The following is a 27,057-nucleotide window of genomic DNA, read 5'->3' as shown; positions in this document are numbered from 1 at the left end:
ACCTGAGACTAAAGTAATTTAGAACGAATAGAGGTTTATTTGGTTCACAGTTCTGCAGGATGTACAAGCAAGGAACCAGCATCTGCTCAGCTTTTCGTGAGGCCTCAGAAAGCTTCTAATCATAGCAGAAGGTGAATGGGGAGCAGGCATGTCACATGGTATGAGACGGAGCAAGAAGAGATGCCAGGCTCTTTTAAACAACCAGCTCTCCTGTGAACTAATGGAGTGAGAATTTGTTGTCATGGGAGGGCACCATGACCCGAACACCTCTTACCAGGCCCCACGTCCAAAATAAGGGACATTTGGATGGGACAAACACCAAGACTATATCAGTCTGCCTTGGCTCCTCAAATGTCATCTCTTTCTCACATTGTAAAATGCAATAATCTCTTCCCAATAGTCCCCCAACATCTTAACTCCTTCCAGCATCAAATGAAAGTCTCATCTGAGACTCCAGGCAAGTTCTACCCACCTATGAGCCTGTGAAATAGGAAACAAGTTATTTAATTCCAAGATACATTGGTGGTTCAGGCAGTGGAGAAAATATTCCCATTCCAAAAAGGAGAAATTGCCCCAAAGAAGGTGGCAACAGGCTCCATGCAAGTCCAAATTCCTGCAGGCAGATATTAAACCTTAGATCTGAATAATAATCTTTGACTTTGTGTCCCACATCCTGGGCACACTGGTGCAAGGGATGAGCTTCCAAGGCCATGGGCAGTTCTGCCTGTGGCTTTGACAGATGTAGCTCATGTGGCTGCTCTCATGGGTTGGAGTTGAGTGCCTGTAGCTTTTCCATGCTGAGGTTGCAAGCTGCTAATGACTCTACACTTCCCTACCACTCCCCTAAGACTCCTCCACACACATATACCTCAGCCCCACAGCAAAGGCAGGGGGACATTCACAAAGCAGGATGACTTTAAGTATTGTGTTAGTCCACTTTACATTGCTGTGAAGGAATACCTGAGACTAAAGTAATTTAGAACGGCTTTGAGGCCTCTTATCTTCCATCTCCTGAATGGGCCTCCTACCTCATCTTTCCTTTTCCCTAATAGTGTTGAACTACATTCTTTTGGATAAATGCTATGGTCACATAGGCAAAAATTCAAAATGCACAGCAAAGTCTGTCCCCAGAATCACCCAGTGTCCATCTAGGCTGCCCTGAGCCTTGGTTTGCTCACCTGGAGGATCTTAGAGGTGGTTCAGTGTCAGTAGTGAAACTGTCCACACCTTCCTCTAGGGCTGTGTGTGATTCCACTCCATGGATGGACTCTGGTTTTGTAGCATCTCCCAATGGGAGATCATGGCACTAATTTTATCTGATGGCAGAAACACTGCAATGAATAATCATGAATCTACTTCCACAAGGAATATCTAAGAGTATGGGATAAGTTCCAAAAAGCAAAATATAGCAGTGTCATCTGTTCTTTCTAATGTTAATAGATACAGTGAAGTTTTTCTCAGTTATAACTGAGCAAGTTTACAATTTCAACAGTGAGTGGAGAAGTTGCGTATGTCCCTGCACTTCAACCTGTATCAGCGTCTGTTGCATTCACCAGTCTCTTTCTGTATCGTTCCTCCTTGTCTCAATCACTGTCTCTCTGACCCTCTGTCTCTTTCTCTACAGCATCTATAACCTTGGGGAATGGCTCAGTCCTTTCAGTCCTGGAGGGCCAGTCCCTGCACCTGGTCTGTGCTGTTGACAGTGATCCCATTGCCAGGTTGAGCTGGACCTGAGGAAGTCTGACCCTGAGCCTCTCACAGCCCTTAAATCCTGGGCTGCTGGAGCTGCCTTGAGTGCAACTGAAAGATGAAGGGGAATTCACGTGCCGAGCTCAGAACCCTCCAGGAGTGATGCTGCAGGCGGTCAGGGGAGCTGAAGCCCCAGCCCTGGTCTTCCTGTCCTTTTGTGTCACCTTCATCATGTAAGCATTGACCCTGCGGAGGGAGGGAGAGCCCTGGGGGAGGGTGGGCTGGGAGCAGAATCCCTGAAGCTAGCGCTGGAGGGACCTGGATGGGTCAAGAGTGTGAAGCAAGGAAAAGAATGAGCACAGGTGTATGGTGAGAATTTCACAAGGGCCCTTTTTTTGTGAGGCCCCATGTCTGTGACAAACCTTGGGCCCTACTGTCCAGGAAAAAAAGAGCCTCTATTTTCAATGTTGGGGTCTCTGGGACTGGTCCATCCCCCTCCCACCTTAGTTACCCCTCCATTCCCCCAATAGGAAATACAGGGCAGGGGTTGGTTTGCCCACTGCACCCCGATCTGACCACACTGAAAGGCTCTCTGGTCTCCTCACTTAGATTGAGGTCCTTCAGGAAGAAATTGGCAAGGCCAGCAGCGGGTGTGGGGGTTACGGGGATGGAGGATGCAAACTCTGTCAGGGGCTCAACCTCTCAACTGAGTGAGCACTGGATCACAGCCCTTCTCCCCGGCTTTCTCCCAGGTCAGGCTTGGAGGGGGATTACCTCCTCTCTGTCCTTCCTTTCTTCCCCTACAGCCGAAAAATTGTGTTCTGTCCATTTTTCCTCCTAAGAACAGCGTTCATTGCCCTCTCCATCCCATCCTGACCCCTCTCACTGCTGAAGCCTCTGGATCGCTGTCTGAGACCTGCTCACCTCCCTGCCTCTCGCCTCCCCTTCCCTGCCTGGAGGGACTATGCCACAGCCATCACTGTCTGGTTCCTCTTCATGTTGTATAGCTTTTTCCTGAAGCTCCCTTTGGCTCAGCAGAGCACTGTCACTAATCTGGGTTTATTTAAATTTTTGTTCTCCATGGATTTTTATATGAATTTTGATCTTTTTAATATTGTGTTAAAATATTATTCATCTTCATTACTGAGATTTTTGGCACCCTTTTAATTTTGTGCTCTGGGTGAGGCCCCCCTGGCTTCACCCCAGTCTCAACCCTGCCTTCAGCCACTTCTGCCTCTGCTCCATGCTTCTTCCATGCTGGACTCCACTGTCATCACCAACAAGGTTATTTGTGCCTCTGAATCTTTGCATGGGCTGTTCCTCCTCCCCAAATGCTTTTCCCTCCCCAATTCCTCATTCCTGTTCATCCTTCATGCCCTGATATATCACACTCATCATTTATTGACTGTATTGAATTAGACTGGCAGCCTGAGGAAGGTTTTGAACAGCAGAGTAACATTGGTCTTTTCATTCATTAATTCGTTCAGGAAAAGTTGGAATACTTGGGAGTTGGAATACCTCCCAAGAATGAGGGACCCATCTATGGAAAACATTTAAAAGTCTTGGGCTCAGTCCAGATGTGGTGGCTGATACCTGTAATCCCAGCATTTTGAGAGGCTGAGAATGGTGGATCACTTGATGTCGGGAGTTCAAGGTCAACCTAACCAACATGGTGAAACCCCATCTCTACTAAAAATACAAAATTAGCCAGGCATGGTGGCATGTGCCTGTAATCCCAGCTACTTGGGAGGCTGAGGCAGGAGAATCACTTGAACCTGGGAAGCAGAGGTTACAGTGAGCCAAGATTGTGCCATTGCACTCCACCCTGGGCAACAAAAGCAAAACTTCATCTCAGAACAAAACAAACAAAAAAGGTGCTGGGCTCAATGAAGTTTAATTTTATACAAAGGGATATAGCCACACAAATCAAGCAATCAAAAAACTAATCAAACAACAAACAAATACAATATAAAAGATAGACACATACTTTTGAGAAAATGCAAGGTAGAAGAGATAGGAAATGTCGAGAAGATGGTTCAGGGTTTATTTTTGTTTATTCATCTATCCATCTATCCATCCAACAATCTATGGTGGAAAAGAACACATTACATAAAATTTGCCGTCTTAACCTTTATTACATAATACATTTGTACATTTGTACCACACATTATAACATGATATTTTATGGGTATTCAGATTCAAACTATATCATTCCCTCTCCCCCAACTTCTAAATCTCATGTCCTTCTCACACTGCAAAATACAATCATCCCTTCTCACCAGTCAGTCTCCCAATGTCTTAACTCATTCCAGCATTAATTCAAAAGTCCAAAGTCCAAACTTTTACCCCAGAAAAGGTTCATCTCTTCCACCTATCAGCCTGTAGAAATCAAACACAAGTTAGTTACTTCCAAGTTACAATGGCGGTATAGGCATTAGGTAAATACTCCTATTCCAAAAGGGAGAAGTTGAACAAAAGAAAGGGGCGACAGGCTCCATGCAAGTCTGAAATCCAGCAGGACAGTCATTACATCTTAAAGATCCAAAACAATCTTCTTTGACTCCATGACCCACACCCGAACACACTGATGTAAAGAATGGGATCCCAAGGACTTGGGCAGCTCCACCCCTGTGGTGTTCAGCCCCTACAGCTGCTCTCAAGAGCAGGCACTGAGTGCCCATAGCTTTTCAGGTTCCAGGTGCAAGCTGATGGTGGATTTATTATTCTGAAGTCTAGAGGTGGTAGCCCTCTCCTCACAGCCCCACTAGGCAGTATCCCAGTGAGAATTCTGTGGAAGCTCGAATCCCACATTTCCCCTCTTCATTGCCCTAGCAGAGGTTTTCCATGAGGGGGTCCTTTACTGCAGCAGGCTTCTGCCTGGATATCGAGGTTTTTCAGCACATCCTCTGTAATCTAGGTAGAGGTTCCCAAGCCTCAATTGTTGCATTCTGTGCACCCACAGGCTTAACATCACCTAGAAGCCACCAAGGCTTATGTGTGGCACCCCCTGAAGCAGCAGCCCAAGCTGTAGCTGGGCTTCTTTGAGCCACAGTTGGATGCAGGGAGCAGTTTCCTGGGGCTGTACATGGCAGCAGAGCCATGGACCTGATCCACAAAACCATTCTGTCCTCCTAGGCCTCCAGACCTGTGATGGGAAGGATTACCATGAAGGTCTCTGAAATGGCTTCAAGGACTTTTCCCCCATTGTCTTAGCTATTAACACTTGGCTCCTTTTTACTTATGCAAATTTCTGCAGGCTGTTTGAATTCCTGCCCTGAAAATGGGCTTTTCTTTAATGCCACATGTCCAGGCTGCAAAATTTCCAAACTGTTACATTCTATTCCCTTTTCAATATAAGGGCCAGCTTTTGGTGATTTCTTTCTTTGCTCACACATGAGCATATGCTGTTAGAAGCAGCCAGGCCATGACTTCAATGCTTTGCTCCTTAGACATTTCTTCCACAAGATACTCCAAATCATCACTCTTATGCTCAAAGCTCCACAGATTCCTAGGGGAGGAGCACAATGCAGCCTTTCTTTGCTAAGGCATAGCAAAAGGGACGATTACTCTGGTTCCAATAAGTTCCTTATTGCCATCTGAGACCTCTTCAGCTTGGCCTTCACTGTCTGTATCACTACCAACATTTCACTCATAACCATTCAACCAGTCTCTAGGAAGTTTCAAACTTTCCTTCATCTTCCTGTCTTTTTCTGAGCCCTCCACACTCTTCCAACTTTTGCCTGTCACCCAGTTCCAAAGTTACTTTCAAATTTTCAGATGTCTTTAAAACAAAACCCCACTCCTCTGTACCAATTTTCTGTATTAGTTCATTCTCCCATTGCTATAAAGAAATACCTGCGACTGGGTAACTTATAAAGAAAAGAGGATTAATTGGTTCATGGTTCTACAGGCCATACAGCAAGCATGATATTGGCATCTGCTTGGCTTCTGGGGAGTCCTCAAGAAACTTACAGTCATGGCAATAAACAAAGGGGGAGCCAGCTTGTCACATGACCAGACAGGCAGGATAGAACAAATGGGGAGATGATGCACACGGTCAACAACCAGATCTTGTGAGAACTCACCCACTATGACAAGAACTGTAACAAGAAGATGGTGCTAAGCCATTCATGATAAATCCACCCCCATGATCCAACCACCTCCCACCATGCCCCACCTTCAATATTGAGGGCTACAATTCCACATGAGATTTGGTGGGGCCACAGATCCAAATCGTATCAGGCTCTAATCCTATTAGACGAATCCTAATCACCTACCCAAACACCATGCCTTCTAATATCATCACATGGAGGTTCCAACGTCAACAAACAAATTTTGAGGAGACACATACAGCCGTAGAACTTGTCACTCTCAACCTTTATATCTTCCTCTCCAAATTGTGGAAATGGGACTAGAGGACCGACCCATCAACTCCTCTGAGTCCTGGGTGGTTCATATGTTCTTCCTTTGCACAGATTCTCTGTGGCTTCCTCATATCCTTCTTTCCCATTTTCTGCTTTTCTTTGCCAATTGGGGACCGTGGGAAAGAGATGAGTCATGATCTAGCCCTTCCTGTCACTGAGATGTTGCAACTGCCCTTATAGGAAGAAAGTGACAGGGGCAAGGATGGGGGCCTGGGAGCAGATTGGTCTGCAGGATGAGATACTAGCTGTGAATGCAGGAATTAGTGGTGTCAGGGAGAGGAGCAGCTATGCATGCCCCAATCCTGCACATTTCCTTTTCAATTATCACAGCAGACTAAATCTACTCTAGCTTATGGGCAATTAGGGGACAACATGGGGTTGAGAAGATCCATGAAGCTAAGTAAAATAGAACAGATTGTGATTTTCTGTGAAAAAAAAAAAAAAAAGTCTTTAGAAAAACCTATGCAAAGCCATAGTATTCAAGGCAGTGCACTCAGATGATAAAATACGTAGAAAAGCAAGGAGACCATTAGCATCAAAGTGAGTCTGCGGCTCCTTCAGGAGGGAGTGGGTGTGGCCCATAGGAAGGGGAAACACAGGGCTGAATAAATGAATTCAATTTCTTTCTTCATCTCATGGGAGAGACATGACAATTACCTTGTGAAGTTCTGTTTCTTGAACAGTGTTCATTTCGTGAAAATCACTGAGTCATTTTTTAGGTGGCACTTTTATTTACTTGTATTACATTTCCCCCAAAAAACGTTGTTTCAGAAAAGCTGACATGGTTCTAAGGAGGGAGCACCTTGCAGGATTTTCCCCACCTTCCTCCCAGCACATACCATACAGTTTCAAGTAATATTCTGTTGAATTCAGGTCCATTTCTTCTCCCATGAAATCCTGCCCATCACTAAAAGTGGACACGCCAGGGCTGGTGTGCTCCCTCACGTCTCCTGTAAACATGAACCCTTGGGAGCAGAGCCTGCAGGAACAAAGCCCCGGGGGCTGGCAGACCCCTCGTGCTCTGGAGTAACGAGGACTTGTGAGACAGCAGTGGTGAAGGAATCCATCTGTTGCCCAGAGAATCATGACAGAGAAAGGAACGTCTGCCCCTTTAGAAATCTGACCCTTCCTTGCCGACGTTCCTCCCTTCCAGACCCCACTGTACCACAGTCACAGTCTCAGTTTCCCAGGCCTCCTGCAAAGTAGGCTCTTGTTTGTGTCCTTGACGTGTTTCAACACACGGAATCCTCACCTCCACAACCCCGTGTCTCTCTGCTCAGTCCTCCTGAGACTGTTGCCCTGACTAGGAGAGTGCGACCACACCCTGCCTGGTACCCTCACTGAAGCTCCTGCCATGGACAGCTCAGACACCAGGAACGTCAGTGTCTCCCCCACTACAAAATAACTCTTTGGGGACAGCGTCTAGCTCTGCTGTGTTGAACTCACTGTACAGAGACGGGGTGCCCCCCTCCACCTTGTGGCTGCTGAGGGAGTGAGGAGAGGCTGCCTGCTTATCCCACCTGTACCTCCATCTCTTATATCCTATAGTCTCACCTCCGACCTACACAGACATCCACAGACTGACTAAGAGATCTGGTCAGTGGGTACTCATTTTCACCTTGTCAAAAACATCACCTAAAGGGAAGGGCATTGAGAGGCAGGCAGTGGGTGCCGTGGGTCCTGCATGGGGTGGAAATTTGGGTGAATCTTTCACCCTCTCTGGCCTCAGCGTCCCCAGAAGTGGATGGGGTAGTGGACGGTGGATCTCCCAGGGCTGACCTGGCCCTGACAGTGTCTGTGTGTGAAGTTCCTCCTCTGAGGAGGTCACTGTTCTGACCTCACTCCCAACTTCCTGTGGGGCCTCCTCTAAATCTTGAGCTCTCAGTTCATGAGAGAAGAACCCTGAGGAACAGACTTACCTCGGCGATCCTGGCACCTCCAACCCAACACATGCTACTGCTACTGCTACTGCTGCCGCCCCTGCTCTGTGGGAGAGTGGGGGCTAACGAACAGGATTACACGCTGACGATGCAGGAGTTCGTGACGGTGCAGGAGGGCCTGTGTGTCTCCGTGCTTTGCTCCTTTTCCTACCCCGAAAATGGCTGGAATGACTCCAATCCAGTTCATGGTTACTGGTTCCGGGCAAGGGACCGTGTAAGCCGGAACACTCTAGTGGCCACAAACAACCCAGCTCGAGCAGTGCGGGAGGAGACTCGGGACCGATTCCACCTCCTTGGGGACCCACAGACCAAGAATTGCACCCTGAGCATCAGAGATGCCAGAAGGAGTGATGCAGGGACATACTTCTTTCGTGTGGAGACAGGAAAGACAAAATGGAATTATATGCATTACCCGCTGTCTGTGCTTGTGACAGGTAAGGCACGGGCTCCATGAGAGGCCAAAGACAAATGTGACGGGGGCTTTAGGGCATGGCTGGGATGGGACACGTGTCCTGGGAGGGAGCTGGGGGTGATAAACTCAGGGGAGGGGCTGGACCAGAGCCTGAGCTTCTCCAGGACCGCACCTCGAATGCCCCTCCTGATCCTGCAAGCCCTCCCCTCACCAGCCCTGGCCCACAGACCTGACATCCTCATCCTGCTCTGACACTGGCATTGTGGCATGTGGGGCCGCATGACTCCTAGTTTCGGGGCCTGTCCTGGGCATGGCAGGGGTTTAGCAGCATCCCAGGCCTCTCCCCACCAGATGCCAGAAGCACCCGCCCCACCCATGCAGTGGGACAATAACAATTACCTCCACACATTGTCAAACCTCCTGGGGGATTAAGTCCTCCCCAGCGGAGAACCTTAGGTCTACACAACCCTGTGACTCTCTCAGGCCAGGCCAGGGAGGGACAATTTCCTGGTGCAAACCAAGGGCAGCAGAGGCACCTGAGCCTGGGCAGGGAGACTTAGCTCATGGGCCCTCCACCTCTCATACCCTGAGGTCCTCGGAGATCCACATTTAGACACTCAAAAGACAGGAGGGGACCTCCACGATGGTCCAGAGGCCGGGAGGGCAGGACCCATGTGTCTGGTGCAGGCCCTGGTGCTCCAGGGAAGCCCAGAGGTAGGAGGTGGGACACAGTCTCGGCTTCTCCCTGGGTGGGTCTCTAGGGTCTCTGAGCTTTAGGGTTTCCTTCACTCTGTGCAGAAGGAACCAGGTCCTATAGCGTGTGGGTCTGAAGTTTCTCTTCCATGCAGGGCTGAGGTCTCCCGCTCCTTTCCAGCTCCCGATGGGTCTCACAGCCCTGCCCCTCCTCTCCCTCCCCCTTCTCTGCTCATACAGGGAGCCCAGGAAGCCTCTGTCTCAGAGATGCTGCTGCCGCTGCTATGGGCAAATGAAGAGAGGGACAGGGGGGACTGGGCTGAGCTGACCCTCCTTTCTCCACAGCGTCCCAGGCCCTACTGTCAAGATACAGGCTGGAGGTGCCAGAGTCGGTGATGGTGCAGGAGGGCCTGTGTGTCTCTATGCCCTGCAGTGTCCTTTACCCCCATTACAACTGGACTGACTCTGGCCCTATTTATGGATCCTGGTTCAAGGAAAGGGCCCATATATTATGTGATATTCCAGTGGCCACAAACATCCCAAGTGGAAAAGTGCAGGAGGAGACCCAAGACCTCCTCCTTGGGGACCCACAGACCAACAACTGCTCCCTGAGCATCAGAGATGACAGGAAGGGGGATTCAGGGAACTACTACTTCCGGCTGGAGAGAGGAAGCAGGAAATGGAACTATATATATGACAACTATGTATCTGTCCGTGTGAAACGAAAGTCTCAGGCTCCAGGACCAGCCAGAGTGGAAGGTCTAGGGGCCGCAGGGTAGGGCTGAGATGGGATCCCTATCCCAGGAGGGAGTTGGGGGTGAAGCACGTCTGGCTCAGGGGAGAGGTAAGACCAGAGCCTGAGCCTCCTCAGTGCCACACTTCAGACCCCAACACCCTTATTTTTCCTGTCTCCCTTTCATTACCAGCCCTGACTCTCATGCCCGCCTTCTCCATCCCGGGGACCCTGGAGGCTGGCCACCCCAGGAACCTGACCTGCTCTGTGCCCTGGGCCTGTGAGCAGGGGATGGCCCCCATGATCACCTGGATGGGGGCCTCTGTGTTCTCCCTGGACCCCACTATCACCCGTTGCTCGATGCTCAGCCTCATCCCAAAGCCTGAGGACCACGGCACCAGCCTCACCTGTCATGTGACCTTGCCTGGGGCCGGCGTGACCACAACCAGGACTGTCCGACTCAACGTATCCTGTGAGTTCTGGGCCAGGACACCCGGGTCCCTGACTGGGATTCCCTGACGCCAGCTGAATGTGGGACCCAGACACAAGGATCTGGGTCCTGGAATCTGGGCTGGGAATTGGGGGTCAGGAAGATGCTGGCTCCACCTTCCCCATTTATGGGGTTCCTGGAGAGACAGGGCCAGTGTCCCCAGCCCTCAAAGTGATGGGGTCTCTGTGTCTTTCTATTCCAGACCCTCCTCAGAACTTGACCGTGACTGTCTTCCAAGGAGATGGCACAGGTAGGACAGAGCTCCCTCCCTGGGGCTGGAGGTGCAGAGCCTTCAGCTCAGGGGAGAGCCAGGTCCCTCCTCATCCTGAACTCACCCTGGTGACCTAAGACCCCCTTGTGTGTGAGCCCCGGCCCCCATCCGCGATCCTCAGCCCCATGGCCACCTGAGTACCTTCTCATCACCCCCTCACTCCCCTTGAACTCCACACACCCCTATTTTGGTCTCGTGGCAAGGGCAGAGGGACATTCACACAGCAGCACAAGGCTTTGAGGTCCCTTATCTTCCAGTTCCTGAGTATGCATCCTAACTTGTCCTTTTATTTCCACCAATAGTTCTGAGCTACATTCTTTTGGACACATGCTATAGTCACATGGACAAAAATTTATAATGCACAGCAGAGTCTGTCCCCAGAATTGACCAGGGTCTGTCCAGGCTGGTCTGAGCCTTGGTTTGTGCACCTGGAGGATCTCAGAGGTGGTTTGACGTCAGTAGTGAGACTGTTCGCCCCTCCTCTAGGGCTGTGTGTGATTCCACTGTCTGAATAGTCTCTGATTTTGTGGCATCTCCTAATGGAAGATCATGGCACTAATTTTATCCTACGGCACGAACACTGCAATGAATAATGTTGTATCTACTCCCACGAGGAATATCTAAGTGTACGGGATAAATTACTAAAAGCAAAATATAGCAGAGTCGTATGTTCTTTCTGATTTTGAAAGATATAGTGAAATTGTTCTAATTAAAGGCGGACAAGTTTACATCCCCAGCAGTGAGCGGTGAACGTGCATATGTCCCTACAATTCAGCCCATATCAGTGTCTGCTCCATTCACTAGTCTCTGTATCCTTCCTCCCTGTCTCAATCACTTTGTGTCTCTGACCCTCTGCCTCTTTCTCAACAGCATCCACAACCTTGAGGAATGGCTCAGACCTTTCAGTCCTGGAGGACCAGTCCCTGCGCCTCGTCTGTGCTGTCGACAGCAATCCCCCTGCCAGGCTGAGCTGGACCCGAGGGAGCCTGACCCTGTGCCCCTCACAGCCCTTGAATCCTGGAGTGCTGGAGCTGCCTCGAGTGCATGTGAGGGATGAAGGGGAATTCACCTGCCGAGCTCAGAACCCTCTGGGCTCCCAGCACATTCCCCTGAGCCTCTTCCTGCAAAATGAGTACACAGGTGGGTAGGGGAGGGGCTGGAGGAGGAGGACACACCTGCCCCATCCTCAGGGTCCAGCTGGGAGACCTGGAATTTCCCTGCCACCCACAGCATCACTGTCTTCTTCCTGCCAAGCGATGAGTGCAGGGTGGGGAGAGGGGAGGAGTGGATCTTGGAGGAGAGGAGCTGGGGCCTGGACGGATGTGTCTGGGGAGACAAGGGCCTTGCTTTCCAGTGCCTGGACTAGTGTGAGGCAAGTGAGGCACTCATTTAGGGCACACAATTTAAGAACCAAAAATAAAACAACTCAGCAAGCAAGAGAAATAATATTGCTATATGATTATCTTTTCGAAAATTAAAAATAATTACAAAACAGCTCCATGGTGAACACTAATCAAAATTTTAAATAAAGGCAGACTGCACCCAGCACTGTCATGCCTCAGTGACCTCAGGAGAAACCCCCTCCCGTCCTTGTTCTTTGTATCCGGGAAGCGGGACTGGGGTACCCAAGTCTGGGGCCCCACAGGCAGTGGGAGGAGAAGAGGCCCAGTTCTTGGAGGGTAAACGCCAAAACAACTCCAATCCATCCTCAGGCAAAATGAGGCCTGTATCAGGAGTGACGCTGGAGGTAGTCGGGGGAGCTGGAGCCACAGTCCTGGTCTTCCTGTCCTTCTGCGTCATCTTTGTTGTGTGAGTACTGACCCTGGGGAGGGAGGAAGAGCCTTGGGGGTGGGCAGGCTAGGAACAGAATCCCTGAAACCAGAGCTGGAAGGACCTGGATGGGTCAAGAGCTTGAAGCAAGAGCCAGAATGACGTCATGCGTGCACGGTGAGAATTTCACCAGCACCCTTGTTTGTGGGGCTCCACGTCTGTGGCAAACCTCAGACCCCACTGCCCAGGAGAAAAGATACTCTGTTTTTGACATTGGGGTCTCTGGAATGGGACCACCCCCTCCCACCTCAGTTACCCCTCCAACTCCCCAGTAGGAAATACAGGGCAGGGGTTGGTCTGCCCACTGCACCCCGATCTGACCACACTGAAAGGTTCTCTGGTCTCTTCACTCAGAGTGAGGTCCTGCAGGAAGAAATCAGGAAGGCCAGCAGCGGGCGTAGGGGATACAGGCATGGAGGATGCAAACGCCGTCAGGGGCTCGGCCTCTCAAGTGAGTGAGCGTTGAACAACAGCCCTTCTCCCCGGCTTTCTCCCAGGCCAGGCATGGAAGGGGATTACCTCCTCTCTGTCCTTCCTTTCTTCCCCTACAGCTGAAAAATCATGTTCTGTCCATTTTTCCTCCTAAGAACAGCTTTCATGGCCCTCCCCATCCCATCCTGACCCCTCTCACTGCTGAAGCCTCTGGATCTCTGTCTGGGACCTCCTCACCTCCCTGCCTCTCACCTCCCCTTCCCTGCCTGGAGGGACCATTCCGCAGCCATCACTGTCTGGTTCCTCTGCATGTTGAATAACTTTTGCCTCAAGCTCCACTTGGCTCAGCAGAGCACTGTCACTAATCTGGGTTTATTTAAATTTTTGTTCTCCATGAATTTTTTATTTTTATTTTTATTTTTTGAGACGGAGTTTCGATCTTGTTGTCCAGGCTGAAATGCAATGCTGCAATCTCGGCTCACCACCACCTCTGCCTCCTGGGTTCAAGTAATTCTGCCTCAGCCTCTCGAGTAGCTGGGATTACAGACATGTGCCACCATGCCTGGCTAATTTTGTATTTTTAGTAGAGATGGAGTTTCTCCATGTTGGTCAGGCTGGTCTCTAACTCCCGACCTCAGATGATCAGCCCACCTCAGCCTCCCAAAGTGCTGGGACTACAGGCGTGAGCCACTGCACCCGGCCTTTCCATGGATTTTTTAATATTATTTTTGATTTTTTAAATATTGTGTTAAAATTGTGTTCATCTTCATTGCTGAGATTTGGGGCACCCTTTTAATTTTGTGCTCTGGGTAAGGGCCTCCCTGGCTTTGCCCCAATCCCAGCCCCACCTCCAGCCACTCCTGCCTCTGCTGCATGCTCCATCCATGCTGGACTCCAGCGTCATCACCAACAAGGTTATTTGCGCCTCAGCGTCTTCACATGGGCTGTTCCTCCTCCTCAGATGCTTTTTTTCTCCCCACTCCCTGATTCCTATTCATCCTTCATGCCCTGATATACATATTACACTCATCATTTATTGATTGTATCGAATGTGACTGGAAGCCTGTGGAAAGTTTCGAGTAGCAGAGTAACATCCATCCCTTCATTCCTTCATTTATTCAGGAAAACTTAGAGAGCACCTCCTAAGAGAAGAGTACTGTAGGTGCCAGTGACCCATCTGTGGAAAACATTTAAAAGTCTTGGGCTCATTGAAGTTTAATTCCATACAGAGGGATATGGCCAAACCAATCAACCAATCAAAACTAATAAAACAACAGATGAATAAAATATAAAGATAGATACATACTTTAGGGAAAATGCAAGGTAGAAGAAATAGGAAGTGCCAAGGAGACGGCTTGTGGGTTTATTTTTGTTTATTCATCCATCCATCCATGCATCCATCTATCCATCCATCCATCCATCCATCCATCCACCCACCCACCCATCCATCTGTCCGTCCGTCCATCCATCCATCCATCCATCCATCCATCCATCCATCCATCCATCCATGCATCCATCCATCCATCCATCCATCCATCCATCCATCCACCCACCCACCCATCCATCTGTCCGTCCATCCATCCATCCATGCATCCATCTATCTATCCATCCACCCACCCGTCCATCTGTCCATCCATCCATCCATCCATCCATCCATCCATCTGTCCATCCGTCCATCCACCCAACGATCCATCTATCCATCCATCCATCCATCCATCCATCCATCCATGCATCCATCTATCCATCCATCCACCCACCCGTCCATCTGTCCATCCATCCATCCATCCATGCATCCATCCATCCATGCATCCATCCATCCATCCATCCATCCATCCATCCATCCATCCACCCATCCATCCATCCATCCATCCACCCATCCATCCATCCACCCACCCATCCATCTGTCCGTCCATCCATCCATTCATCCATCCATCCATCCATCCATCCATCCATCCATCCATGCATCCATCTATCCATCCATCCACCCACCCATCCATCTGTCCATCCATCCATCCATCCATCCATCCATCCATGCATCCATGCATCCATCCATCCATCCATCCATCCATCCATCCATCCATCCATCTGTCCATCCGTCCATCCACCCAATGATCCATCTGTCCATCCATCCATCCATCCATCCATCCATCCATCCATCTATCCATCCATCCACCCACCCGTCCATCTGTCCATCCATCCATCCATCCATCCATCCATCCATGCATCCATCCATCCATCCATCCATCCATCCATCCATCCATCCGTCCATCCACCCAACGATCCATCTGTCCATCCATCCATCCATCCAACCATCTGTGGTGGAAAATAACATGTGACAGAAAATTTACCACCTTAAACTTTATTAAGTTTATGGTTGTGCTAGATCTTTAGAACTCTTTTATCTTGCAAAACTGAAACTCCACATTCGTTGAACAGCAACTCTGCCCTTTCCCGCTCATCCTCATCCTCCTGCAGCTGCTGGAAACCACCAATTTTACTTTCTTTTCCTATGAATTTGACTACTCTAGATACCTCACATAAGTGAAATCATACAGTATCTCTCATCTTGTGACTGGACGATTTACTTAACATACACCCTCAAGGTTCACTCACATTGTAAGATATGACAAGATTTCCTTCTTTTTAAAGGGTAATTAATACTGTATTGTGTGTATATTTACCACATTTTGTTTATCCATGTATCTGTTGATGCACATTTCGGTTGCTTCCACCTCTTGGTTATTGTGAATAATGCTGCCGTGAGCATGGGCGTGCAAATATCTTTTCAATATCCTGCTTTTAATTCTTTTGGGTGTATATCCATAAGTAGGGTTTCTGAACTCCATGATTATTCCATTTTTTAATATCTTAAGGAGCTGCCATACTGTTTTCCACAGTGGTTACACTATTTTACATTCCCACAAATGTCACACAAGGGTTCCCATTTCTCCACATCCTCACCAAGTCTTGTTACTTTTAGGTTTTTGTTTGTTTTTGACAGTAGCCATCCTAATAGGTGCAAGGTGATATCTCATTATGGCTTTGATTTACATTTTCTAGTAAGTAGTGATGTTTTCATATGCTTCTTTTGATTTGTATATCACCTTTAGAGAAAGTCTATCAGAGTTTAAGCCTGCTTTTAAAATTGTGTTACTTGTTTCTCTGTTGTTGAGTTCTAAGAGTTTTTTTAAATATATATATTCTGGATATTAAACCTTTTTCCGATGTATGGCTAGAAAATATTTTCTACCATTCTGTAGGGTGACTTGTGTTTCTGTTAGTGATGTTTGAGCACAGGAATGAAGGAGGCTCAGATCTGACACTGACTGTGAGACTGAAGAGCCTTCCAGACAGAGGGAAGAGCAGGGTGAGGCTCAGGCACAGGAGAGACCGGTGAGAGGATCCACGAGGATGTCTGTGTGATGCAGGGCGGAGAACAGGAAATGGCTTCGGAGAAGTTGAGCCTGTGTGTGAATCGTGTCTGGCTGCACAGGGCACCGTGAACATTTGGATAGTTTTGTGCAAAAGACCACGATCACCTTTCATTTTCATGGCATTCCTCTGGCTGCTGTGTGCAGAAGAGACTGTGTGTGGTAGAGGAAAGACAGAGCAGAGAAGATAGAGAGGAGGCTGGTGAACATCCCAGGCAGGAAGTGGTGCTGGCTGGAACCAGGATGGCAGCGGTGGTGGACATGGCTGTCTTCTGGGTAAATTCTGAAGTTAGATTTATGGGAATTGCCAATAGGTTGGGTGTATAATGTGAATGACCAAGAGGGAGCAAGAAGGCTTCTGTGACAAATTGCCACACATTTCCTGGCTTCAAACAGCATACATGGATTAACTTAAAGTTCTGAAGGTCACAAGGCCAAAAAGGGTGTCACTGGGCTAAAATCAAGGCATTGGCAGGCAGGGCCAGTTCCTTCTGGAGGATCCAAGGGAGGATGTACTTTCTCACCTTTTCCAGCTTCTAGAGGCACCTGCATTCCTTGGCTCAGGACTCTCCCTCTGTCTGCAAGGCAAGCAGTCTGGCATCTTCCAATCTATCTATGCCCTCCTCCTTTCACTACTTGTAAGGACCCCCGTGATTCCATTGGGCCCACCCAGGTAATCCAGGATAATCTCTCCATCTCAATATCCTTAACCTAATTCCATCTGTAAAGCCCCTTTTGCCATGTAAGGTAGCAGATCCACAGGTTCCAGGGGATTAGGGCATGGACATTTTGGAGGGGCTATTATTCTTCCTACAAGAAGGATATAATTTATTTTACTGACTTGTCTTTCCCATACCACTAAACTGTGAGCTTCTCAAGGGCAGGTGCCACTTCTGAATCAAGTCCCTGTAATTCTCTCTCACTTGCCCTCTTCCAGCCCATCTTAATTCACATATAGATATTCATTTGTTTGGCAGTCATTTATTGCCACATCCTTCAGTTAGAGTGAGATGTAGGAGGTCAGAGCCCACGCCTACCATGTCCACCATGGTCCATCCAGCACCCGGCGCAGGAACTCACACACAGGAGGCCTCAGCAGGACTTCAGGCTTTAGGGGTCAGAAGGAACTGACTGGATTGGGTCCTGGTGTAAGAGAGAGTTTGCACAGGGTACTTAACCATTTCTACCTCAGTTTTCAAATTTATAAAATGGATACAATAATAATATCTTACCATGGAGTTGTTGTCGGAAGTTAATGAGATTAGTAAACACCAAATAAGGTGATAATTGAGTATTAAATATTAGAGAAATGTATTTTTTTTTTTTTTTTAAACGGAGTCTCGCTCTGTTGCCCAGGCTGGAGTGCAGTGGCCGGATCTCAGCTCACTGCAAGCTCCGCCTCCCGGGTTCACGCCATTCTCCTGCCTCAGCCTCCCGAGTAGCTGGGACTACAGGCGCCCGCCACCTCGCCCGGCTAATTTATTTTTATTTTTATTTTTAGTAGAGACGGGGTTTCACCGGGTTAGCCAGAATGGTCTCAATCTCCTGACCTCGTGATCCGCCCGTCTCGGCCTCCCAAAGTGCTGGGATTACAGGCTTGAGCCACCGCGCCCGGCCGAGAAATGTATTAAAGAGATTTCAACAAAGTGCACATGGGATGAATGGAGGAAGGAACTCCTGGGCCTCCTTCCTGGACGCTTCTGGTGCATGCTGGCCCCACTGCTCTGTTCTGACTCCCTTCTCTCTCTCCATTCAGGGACTCCTGATTGAATCCCCGGCAGATGATAGCCCCCCACACCATGCTCCCCCCGCCCTGGCCGCCCCACCCCCAGAGGAAGAAGAGATCCAGTATGCATTCCTCAGCTTCCACAAAGTGAGGCCTCAGGACCCACAGGAAGAGGAGGCCACCGGCTGTGAGTACTCAGAGATCAAGATGCCCAACTGAGAAACTGCAGAGACTCGGGCCTGTTTGAGGGTTTACAACCCCTCCAGCAAAGAAGCCCCAGGCTGATTTCCTGTAGAATTAACAGCCCTCCATGCTGTGCAACAGGACATCAGAGCTTATTCCTCCTGTCTAACTGAAAATACGTGCCTGATGACCAAACTCTCCCCTTCTCCATCCACTCAGTCCACACTCCCCGCCCCGGCCTCTGGTACCCATCATTCTCTTCTCTAGTTCTCTGAGGTCGACTATTTTAGGTTCCACATATAGTGAGATCGTAGAGTGTTTGTCTCTCTGTGCCTGACTTACTTCACTCAACATGATGTCCTCTAGGTTCATCCGTGTTGTTCCAAATAACAGAATAATGTATTGAATATTACAAAACAGCTAAAAGAGAGAAGTTTAAATGTTGTCACCAAAAAAAAATTAAATATTTGAGCTGATGCATGTGCTAATCATGCTGACTTGAGGGTTCCATGGTGCATCCGGGTGAGGGACCCTCACTGGGACTGCGTTCAGGTCGCTCAGGTACTCAGGGCAGGGATGGAATTTAATCCCTGCCTGATTCTGAGGTCTCTTCTCTCATCCAGCACTCAGTGAAGCAACCACTGATTGGGCACCCCTTGGCCGTAAGTTTGCAGCATCGCTGTTGATTTCATGGGTGAAGAAATCTGAGAAGCTGGAAGCGCAGGAGCTCAGGGAGTGGGCGCTTGGAATTAAATTGGAGCTCAGGGAGTGGCCAGCTTTGCGCATGGCCCGCCCTGGCCTGCACGCCATTGGTCAGCTCTGATTGGCAGATGAAGCGCCCAATGGCCACGCTACTCATGACGTCATCTTCAGGTCTGGGTGGGGTCTGCAGACCTCTGGCTGGAGCCTCCATCTCCAGGCTTCTGTGTGACTGGGCTGGGTCCCTCTCTTGCTGGTCCCCTCCAAAGAGACCCTGGGCCCTTTCCAGACTTGCTGGCCCTATGGGGACTCCCAGCCCTTCTCCATCACCCTCTTGTCTCCTCACCTGCTTGCCCTTCCAGTCTTGTCCTCAGGTCTGAGGCGGATACTCATGGAGCCCGATTTGCCCTATGGGAAGAAATCAAGGAAGAAGTCACATCTCAGGTCCCTAAGAAACATGGGAGAGTCCTGGGTGGAGAGAGGTGAAGGTGCCCAACTTCCCACCAAGTCCAAGCCCAATTCCTCCTCACATGGGACCCTATGGAGGAGATGGTCTGAGGGCTTCACCTCTGCACCAAGAACCCTCAACATCTCCATACTTTTAAAGATTTCCGAGGGCACTGGAGGAAGATGCCATTGTGTAGGGGAAAGAGGCTGGGTGAAGCTAAGGAAGGAGTTGGCACTGCTGGCCTAATTACGAGGGATCACAACAATGATGGAAGTAATAATAGTAATTTACTTCACACCGATTATATGCCAGGCACTATAGCTTATGACAAGGTTACCTTTAACCCTCCCAACAGCCAAGCAAGACAGATACTTTAACCCATTTGCAGATGAAGAAATGAGGGTCCAGAGAGGTGATGTTACTTGCCCCAGGTCACACAGTCAGAACGTAACAGAGGCCAATATTCCCAACCTGGCTTCTCTGATTCCCAGACCCCTGCTCTCATCTCAGACAGGAGGCCTCAGAACATAGACACCATGGCGCCTTCGAAAGGAACGGAACAGTGGCGTGCGGGTGGTTCTGCCAGGCCAGGGGGTGGAAGATGAGGTGATTCAGATACACTCTTTGAAATACCCTTTAACTTTCTTGAGTTTATCACAATCAGTTTAGAATTGCACATTGATAATATGATGGCATTAATAATAATATCTGAGATTTTATGAAGTGCTTACTGTGTACCAACCCTTGCTCCCAGGTATTTAGTAGTAAGAGCTTACGCTGGCCAGGTGCGGTGGCTCACGCTTGTAATCCCAGCACTTTGGGAGGCCGAGGCGGGCGGATGGATCACGAGGTCAGGAGGTCGAGACCATCCTGGCTAACACAGTGAAACCCCGTCTCTACTAAAATTACAAAAAATTAGCTGGGCGAGATGGCGGGCGCCTGTAGTCCCAGCTACTCGGGAGGCTAAGGCGGGAGAATGGCGGAAACCCAGGGGGCGGAGCTTGCAGTGAGCCGAAATCGCGCCACTGCACTCCAGTCTGGGTGACAGAGCGAGACTCCATCTCAAAAAAAAAAAAAAAAAAAAAAAAAAAAAAAAAAAAAAAAAAGAGCTTACGTTATCCCCATAGGAGATATCCCTGTGAGGTTTGGACCAATGTTAGTCCTATTTTACACATGGCAAGTAAAGCACAGACAGGCCGATTGCCTGCTCTCTCACTGTGTGATCAACGTTGTAGGCTCCTTGGTGAACGGACCATATAATAATCATAAATAGGCTCAGTATCTAAATACGAAGATAATTTAAGATGTATCTTCTAAAGTCTTTAGATAGCATAGTGAAAACCCATACACGTAGGCTGCGTGTCTCCTCAGCTCCCTCTTGCCCCACCATGTATTCTAGGAAATGCCACTCCTGTACCTTTTGGGTGGTATCCAGATCCAATCATGATTAAAATATGAGTAACTGCAGGGTGATCTCTGGGGGAGGGAGAAGGGGAGCTGAAAGGAGGGGGCTGGATCGTGGTAGCTGTAACATTACTGGGGACAGGGAGAGCAGTTTGTTCATCTTTTGTTCATCAGAGGCCCAAGAATAAAGCCAGGCGCTTGGTGAAATGTGGGCGTACTGAGAAACTGAATGAGGGACGAATGAATGAGTCACTGAGGTGGACTTAATGTCAATCTCATCAGCCAAAGTGAAACTTTGGATGTCTCCATTAAGTTCACCTCAGTGACCCATTCATTTGTCCCTCATTCAGTCTCCATCAGTGGCTTTGAACACAAGGATAGAAACCCCTGGAAACTTTTCATCTGAAGAAATTTGAGAGGAAGCAGGATCGTTATGGACAGAGGCACTAAGGCCCATTATACTTTTAGGACTCACAAAAATGTTTCAACTTCTAAAATCAGAAGAAAAAAAAAAACTGAACAAAATCCACCCCATATTTAAACATGTTTATATCAACAGAGTTGTAAAATATAATTTTTAATATTTTTCCAGAGGAGGGCCCACAAAAGCAAAATGCATCCCTGGATGGAATCCATTCTGTAAAACAGAAATGGTCCTGCTCTTAGGGGAATGAGGAGGGAGCCTGGAGTCCTGTTCACACGAGTTCCCTGCCGCACTCCAAACTCTGGCACCTTCTGCAGCCCTTCTGAAGAATGTGGCTCCAGGTCCAGGAGGGGCCTGCTCCCAGGAGAAGCCCACCCTAAGGCAGGGGCCCACTCCTTCTCAGTTGAATTCTCTGAGACCTTGTGTCTTGAGACCTCTCTTGAAGACTAGCCAACAGCCCTGCATTTCCAAGACCTTGCTGACCTCCCAGGCGAGGTCCAGTATTTAGATATTGAGCCTATTTATGATTATTACATGGTCCCTTAGCAAAGGAGCCTACAACATTGACCATACAGTGAGATAGCAGGGAGTCAGCCTGTCTGTGCTTTACTTGCCATGTGTAAAATGGAACTAATACTGGTCCCAACCTCACAGGGGTATCTCCTATTAGGATAAAGTAAGCTCTTACTAGTAAATACCTTGGAACAAGGGTTGGTACATGCTAAGCATGTCAAAAAATATCAGAGATTATTATTAATACCATCATGTCTTCTGTTTCTGCCCTTGACCTGAGACCCTCCCCACTATGTCATGGCCACTCTCTCCATTAGCTTTTGCAATCCCCTTTTCTCTGCTCTTCCCTGAATATGAGAATTCTGTTTCCACCTCGAGCTCTATTCTCTTCCCATGCAACATAGTTCCCTGGGGTTGGAGTGTCATGTCTTCTGTTTCTGCCCTTGACCTGAGACCCTCCCCACTATGTCATGGCCACTCTCTCCATTAGCTTTTGCAATCCCCTTTTCTCTGCTCTTCCCTGAATATGAGAATTCTGTTTCCACCTCGAGCTCTATTCTCTTCCCATGCAACATAGTTCCCTGGGGTTGGAGTGAGGGACAGAGGAGGAGCTAATGGTTGTCTCTTTCTACTTTTTCTGGTTTTGTTTGGTTCTGTTTTTACTCTTTAAGAGCATTCTACATAATTGGTTTACAGCAGTGCTGTCCAATAGAATTTTTGGCAATGACGAAATGGTCTATATTGGCACCATCCAATCTCATAGCCACAAGCTGGTGTGACTGAGGAGTTGGATTTTTTTACTTATTTAAGTTTAATTCATTTTAAACTTAGTCACGTATGGCTAGTGGCTACCATATTGGTTAATTCATGTTACAGGCCTTTTCTTTACAGTTTATTTACTTATTTATTTTTGAGACAGAGTCTCGCACTGTATCCCAGGCTGGAGTGCAGTGGCGTGATCTCAACTCACTGCAACCTCCACCTTCCAGGTTCAAGTGATTCTCCTGCCTCAGCCTCCCAAGTAACTGGGATTACAGGTGACCACCACCACGCTTGGCTAATTTTTTGTATTTTTAGTAGAGACGGGATTTCACTATATTGGCCAGGCTGGTCTCAAACTCCTGACCTGGTGATCCCAATGTGCTGGGATTACCGGCGTGAGCCACCGTGCCCGGCCTATTTATTTATTTTTCATAGAGGGTGTCTATTGCCCAGGCTGGAGTGCAGTGGCACGATCTCAGCTCACTGAGCCTCTACCTCTTGGGCTTAACAGATCCTCCCACCTCAGCCTCCTGAGTAGCTGTAACTCCAGAAGCACTCCACCACTCCAGGCTAACTTTTCTATTTTTTGTAGCGGTGAGGTTTCACCACGTTGCCCAGGCTGGTCTCAAACTCCTGGGCTCAGGTAATCTGCTTGCCTCAGCCTCCCAAAGTGTTGGGATTACAGGCAAGAGCCACCATGCCTGGCCATTTCTTCACAGTTTAAATTCAATTTAATGTTAAATGAAACAGGTACTAAATCTCACTTAATGTTTAATCTTGCAATTAGATGAACTTTCAATATAATTTTGATCTCACAGTTTGTATTTCAATTACATTTTCATTTAGTTTAAAATTTTAGATGAAAATTAGCTCAATAAGGCCTGGCATGGTAGCTCACACCTGTAGTCCCAGCACTTTGGGAGGCTGAGGCGGGCGGATCACAAGGTCAGGAGATCGAGACCATCCTGGCTAACACGGTGAAACCCTGTCTCTACTAAAAAAAAAAAAAAAAAATACAAAAAAATTAGCCAGGTGTATTGGCGGGGGCCTGTAGTCCCTGCTACTCCGGAGGTTGAGGCAGGAGAATAGCGTGAACCCGGGAGGCAGAGCTTGCAGTGAGCTGAGATCACGCCACTGCACTCCAGCCTGGGCAACAGAGCGAGACTCCGTTTAAAAAAAAAAAAAAAGAGGGAGAGAAAGAAAAAAGCAAATTAACTCAATAAACAAAAGTTTTAATCTGCAGGACACCTAGACATATGTGAGAGTCCTTGAGGATTGAGCTGATCTCAGGTGAAGGAGACTGGCCCCACAAGATGAGGGCTCTCCTTCCTAGACCAGGGGGCTCAAGTAGTTCCATCTGCTGCTCCTACTTCAGTCTTAGTAGGAAGGAGATGCGGTCTCTGACTCTGGAAAAATGGCATAAGAAATGGACACCTTCCTCCTGGGCACAATGATGCAACCTGCTGACCCAGCTGCACCCTTGGTCTAGGATTGTTTTTAAGGCTCAGAGGCCTGCCTGACACCCCAGAGCTCACAGAAAAATGTAGGCATTCTGCTTCATCATAATCATCACCATCAGCATTGCATTTGTTACTGCCACCATTAGCACCACCATCACCATCATCATCACCATAATACTATTGCCACCATTATGGCCATCATCATCACCATTGTCGTCATCACCATCACTACCAATGTCACCACCATCACTAGCAACACTAGCATCATCTTTGTCATCATCATCATCATCACCACCATCACCATCACCACCATTATTGTCATCACCATCATCACTATCACAATAATGCCATTTCCACTGTTAATCTCCATCATCATTGCCATTCCCACCATAATCACCACCATCACCATTGATACCATCATCTCCATCATTAACGTCACTATCCTCCCAAGCTTCACTGCACTTTCTAACATCTACTCCACTGACTCTCAACCAGGGCAAACTTGCCTCCCATGTGATATTTGTAGTGTCTAGAGACATTTTTTGTTTTCTGAACTGGGGGGTGGTGGTTGTTACTACTAGCATCTAATGGGAAAAGGCCAGGAATGCTGCTAAATGTCCCACAATGCATAGGACAGCCTTACTACCTCCTCTTCCCCATCAGAGAATTATGGTCCCAATGTTGATAGTGCTGAGGTTGAGAAACTCTGGTCTACTCTATGCTGAGAATGCTGCAAGTCCCCTTTTCCTCCAAGATGTGTCTCTAATCCCCACATCACCCTTCAGGCAGGAGTTGCTCCTTGCATTTTTCAGCTGGGCTGAGGATGAGCTATGAGGAGAAATGACCTACCCAAGGTAACCTAGCCTACAGGTAGCAGAGCTGGGGTTTGAACCCAGACCTTAACCATCCCACCACCTAATCTCTTCTGCCTGCATGGTTGACCGCTGATACCTGTTTCCCCAACTTCACTTGGTAGCAAAGGATGACTATATACCAGGAACTGACATGCACACCTCTCATTTTTTTACCTGTCCCTCTAGGTAAACCTTAATATCCCTTTTAAACATAAAGAGAAGGGAAGTTGCTGGATGAAATCCCACAGCTATTTGGAAGCATGGCTGGCTCTAAACCCTCTCTGGCTTCCATCAGCTTCAGGTCCTGGGGGCTGATCTGTCTGCCCCACATGATCCCTGACAACCCAGTTCCTGGCTTATCCCTTCCCCTCTGGTTCTGCTTCCCCTCTGGAGGGAGGGCTGGCCCCAACATCCCACCCTTGACCCAGAGCAGTGAGGGCACCTGATTGAGTAGTGGTTGGTCAGAGCATAGATCAGGACTCCACAAAGTTGGATGTCACCCAGCACCGTCAGCACGATGAGGAACACCACCATGGATCCTGAGATGGAGAAATCTCGGTGGACAACAGGTAAGATCCCTGGAGGGATAGGACACCTGGGGGTCAGGACCAAGACTGACCCATTCATGCATTCACTCATCTCTTCACCCACCCACATATCTGTTCTTCAAAGATTTGTCAGCATCTATTATCAGCAAAGCACTGTTCCAGGTACGAGGGATTCAGCAGCCAGCAAAACAAACTCCCTGCACCCATGGGACTGACGTTCTAGCTGGGAAGTGGACAGTGGGCAATTAGGCAAAGAGATGTCTCACACTGCAAGCAACCATAAGTGAATAGAGAAGAATAAACCCTCATAAAGGTAGAGACAGTGACCAGAAGGTGGGTGTGTGACACAGGGTCATTAACTCATCCGTAAGGGGAGAGACAGTGACCAGAAGAGGGGTGTGTGACGCAGGGTCATTAACTCATTGCATAAATGTTCACTGAGCACCAACTATGTGCTACACACTGTGCCAAGCACTGAGGACAAATGGAAGACAGGAAGCTCGCCCAGGGTGGATCACCTAAGGTCAAGAGTTCAAGACCAGCCTGGGCAACATGGTGAAACCCCATCTCTACTCTATTTTGTAAAAATACAAAATTAACTGGGCATAGTGGCATGTGCCTGTAATCCCAGCTACTCAAGAGGCTGAGACAGGAGAATCTCTTGAGCCCGGGAGGTGGAGGTTGCAGTGAGCCAAGATTGCACCACTGCACTCCAGCCTGGATGACAGAATGAGACTCTGTCTTTAAAAAAAAAAAAAAAAAAAAAAAAGCTTGCCCAGCTTCTGCTCTCCTGGAGCTTGTAGTTCCGGGGAAGAGAAAAACATGAATCGATGACTCAGAGGGCTGCATGCACACATCGTGTCTGGTGTATAGTAGGTGCTTAGGAAGTAGTGTGGCTGAAGTAAAGTCTGCAGACCACATCCTGTAATGTCTCCTGTACTTTCTTGCACAGTTTCATTTTATTCTCACAGCACCCTTTTCCTGCAGGGATTCTTATCCTTTCATTACAGTTGAGGAAACTGAGTCCCAGGTTCATGGAGATGGGCAGCAGCAGAGTGGGGATTTGGACCCAGAACCTTGTGCTGCAGAGCCCCTGAGTTTACCTGCCACACTCCTCTGCTCTCTCCCTGAGCACGTCAGTCTCTCTCCTTGATGCAGAAGACTGGACACATGGTTGCTGAGAAGATGCTTTCCCCATTTACAAATTCACTCCCAAGCCAAGTTTCTGACGCCACGGCCATGCCCAATCTCTGCTCCTCCTACATCCATCCCGTCCCCACGTCTTTCTAATTCCTCATCCTGGAGCAGCTGAGGGGAGCAGTTGAGGGCATAGGCTGTGCCTGCCTGGGCTTGAATTCCACCTCTCCCATGGGTTATGGAGCAATAGAGCCTTGAATAAGCACCCAAACTCCATGGGGCTCAGTTTTCTCACCTGTAAAATGGAGGTGATGCTAATCACATTCACTTACTCCACAGAGAGATGGTGAGGGTCACACAGGTTAGAACAAAGGCGGGCACATAGTAAGTGCTCAGCCAATGTCTACTACTCTTATCCCCCTGGGAGTCACCCTGACTCTGATCTGAGGACTCCAGAGGATTCACAGAGGAGACAGCTTCGGACCCAGACCTCAGAGGACTGGGAGATTTCACCCAGAGGTTGTGAGCATGTCATGGCAGGGTGGAGGTGGCGT

At 48.5% G+C, this 27,057-nt stretch overlaps 1 protein-coding gene across 1 annotated transcript; it reads left to right on the top strand.

Annotated features, from left to right (window-relative positions):
• The first annotated feature begins 7,989 nt into the window (after positions 1 to 7,989).
• On the top strand, positions 7,990 to 18,742 carry LOC104672708 (sialic acid-binding Ig-like lectin 12). The gene is made up of 7 exons (XM_010376562.2): positions 7,990 to 8,487; positions 10,085 to 10,363; positions 10,584 to 10,631; positions 11,523 to 11,792; positions 12,365 to 12,461; positions 12,837 to 12,933; positions 18,102 to 18,742. The coding sequence occupies exons 1-7, from the start codon at positions 8,064 to 8,066 to the stop codon at positions 18,288 to 18,290; spliced, it is 1,404 nt and encodes a 467-aa protein (XP_010374864.2). The 5' UTR covers positions 7,990 to 8,063; the 3' UTR covers positions 18,291 to 18,742.
• Positions 18,743 to 27,057: the final 8,315 nt, after the last annotated feature.

Source organism: Rhinopithecus roxellana, chromosome 12 (assembly GCF_007565055.1).
Source record: "Rhinopithecus roxellana isolate Shanxi Qingling chromosome 12, ASM756505v1, whole genome shotgun sequence".
Classification (NCBI taxonomy): Eukaryota; Metazoa; Chordata; class Mammalia; order Primates; family Cercopithecidae; genus Rhinopithecus; species Rhinopithecus roxellana.
This window is presented reverse-complemented; position numbering and strand designations above follow the sequence as displayed.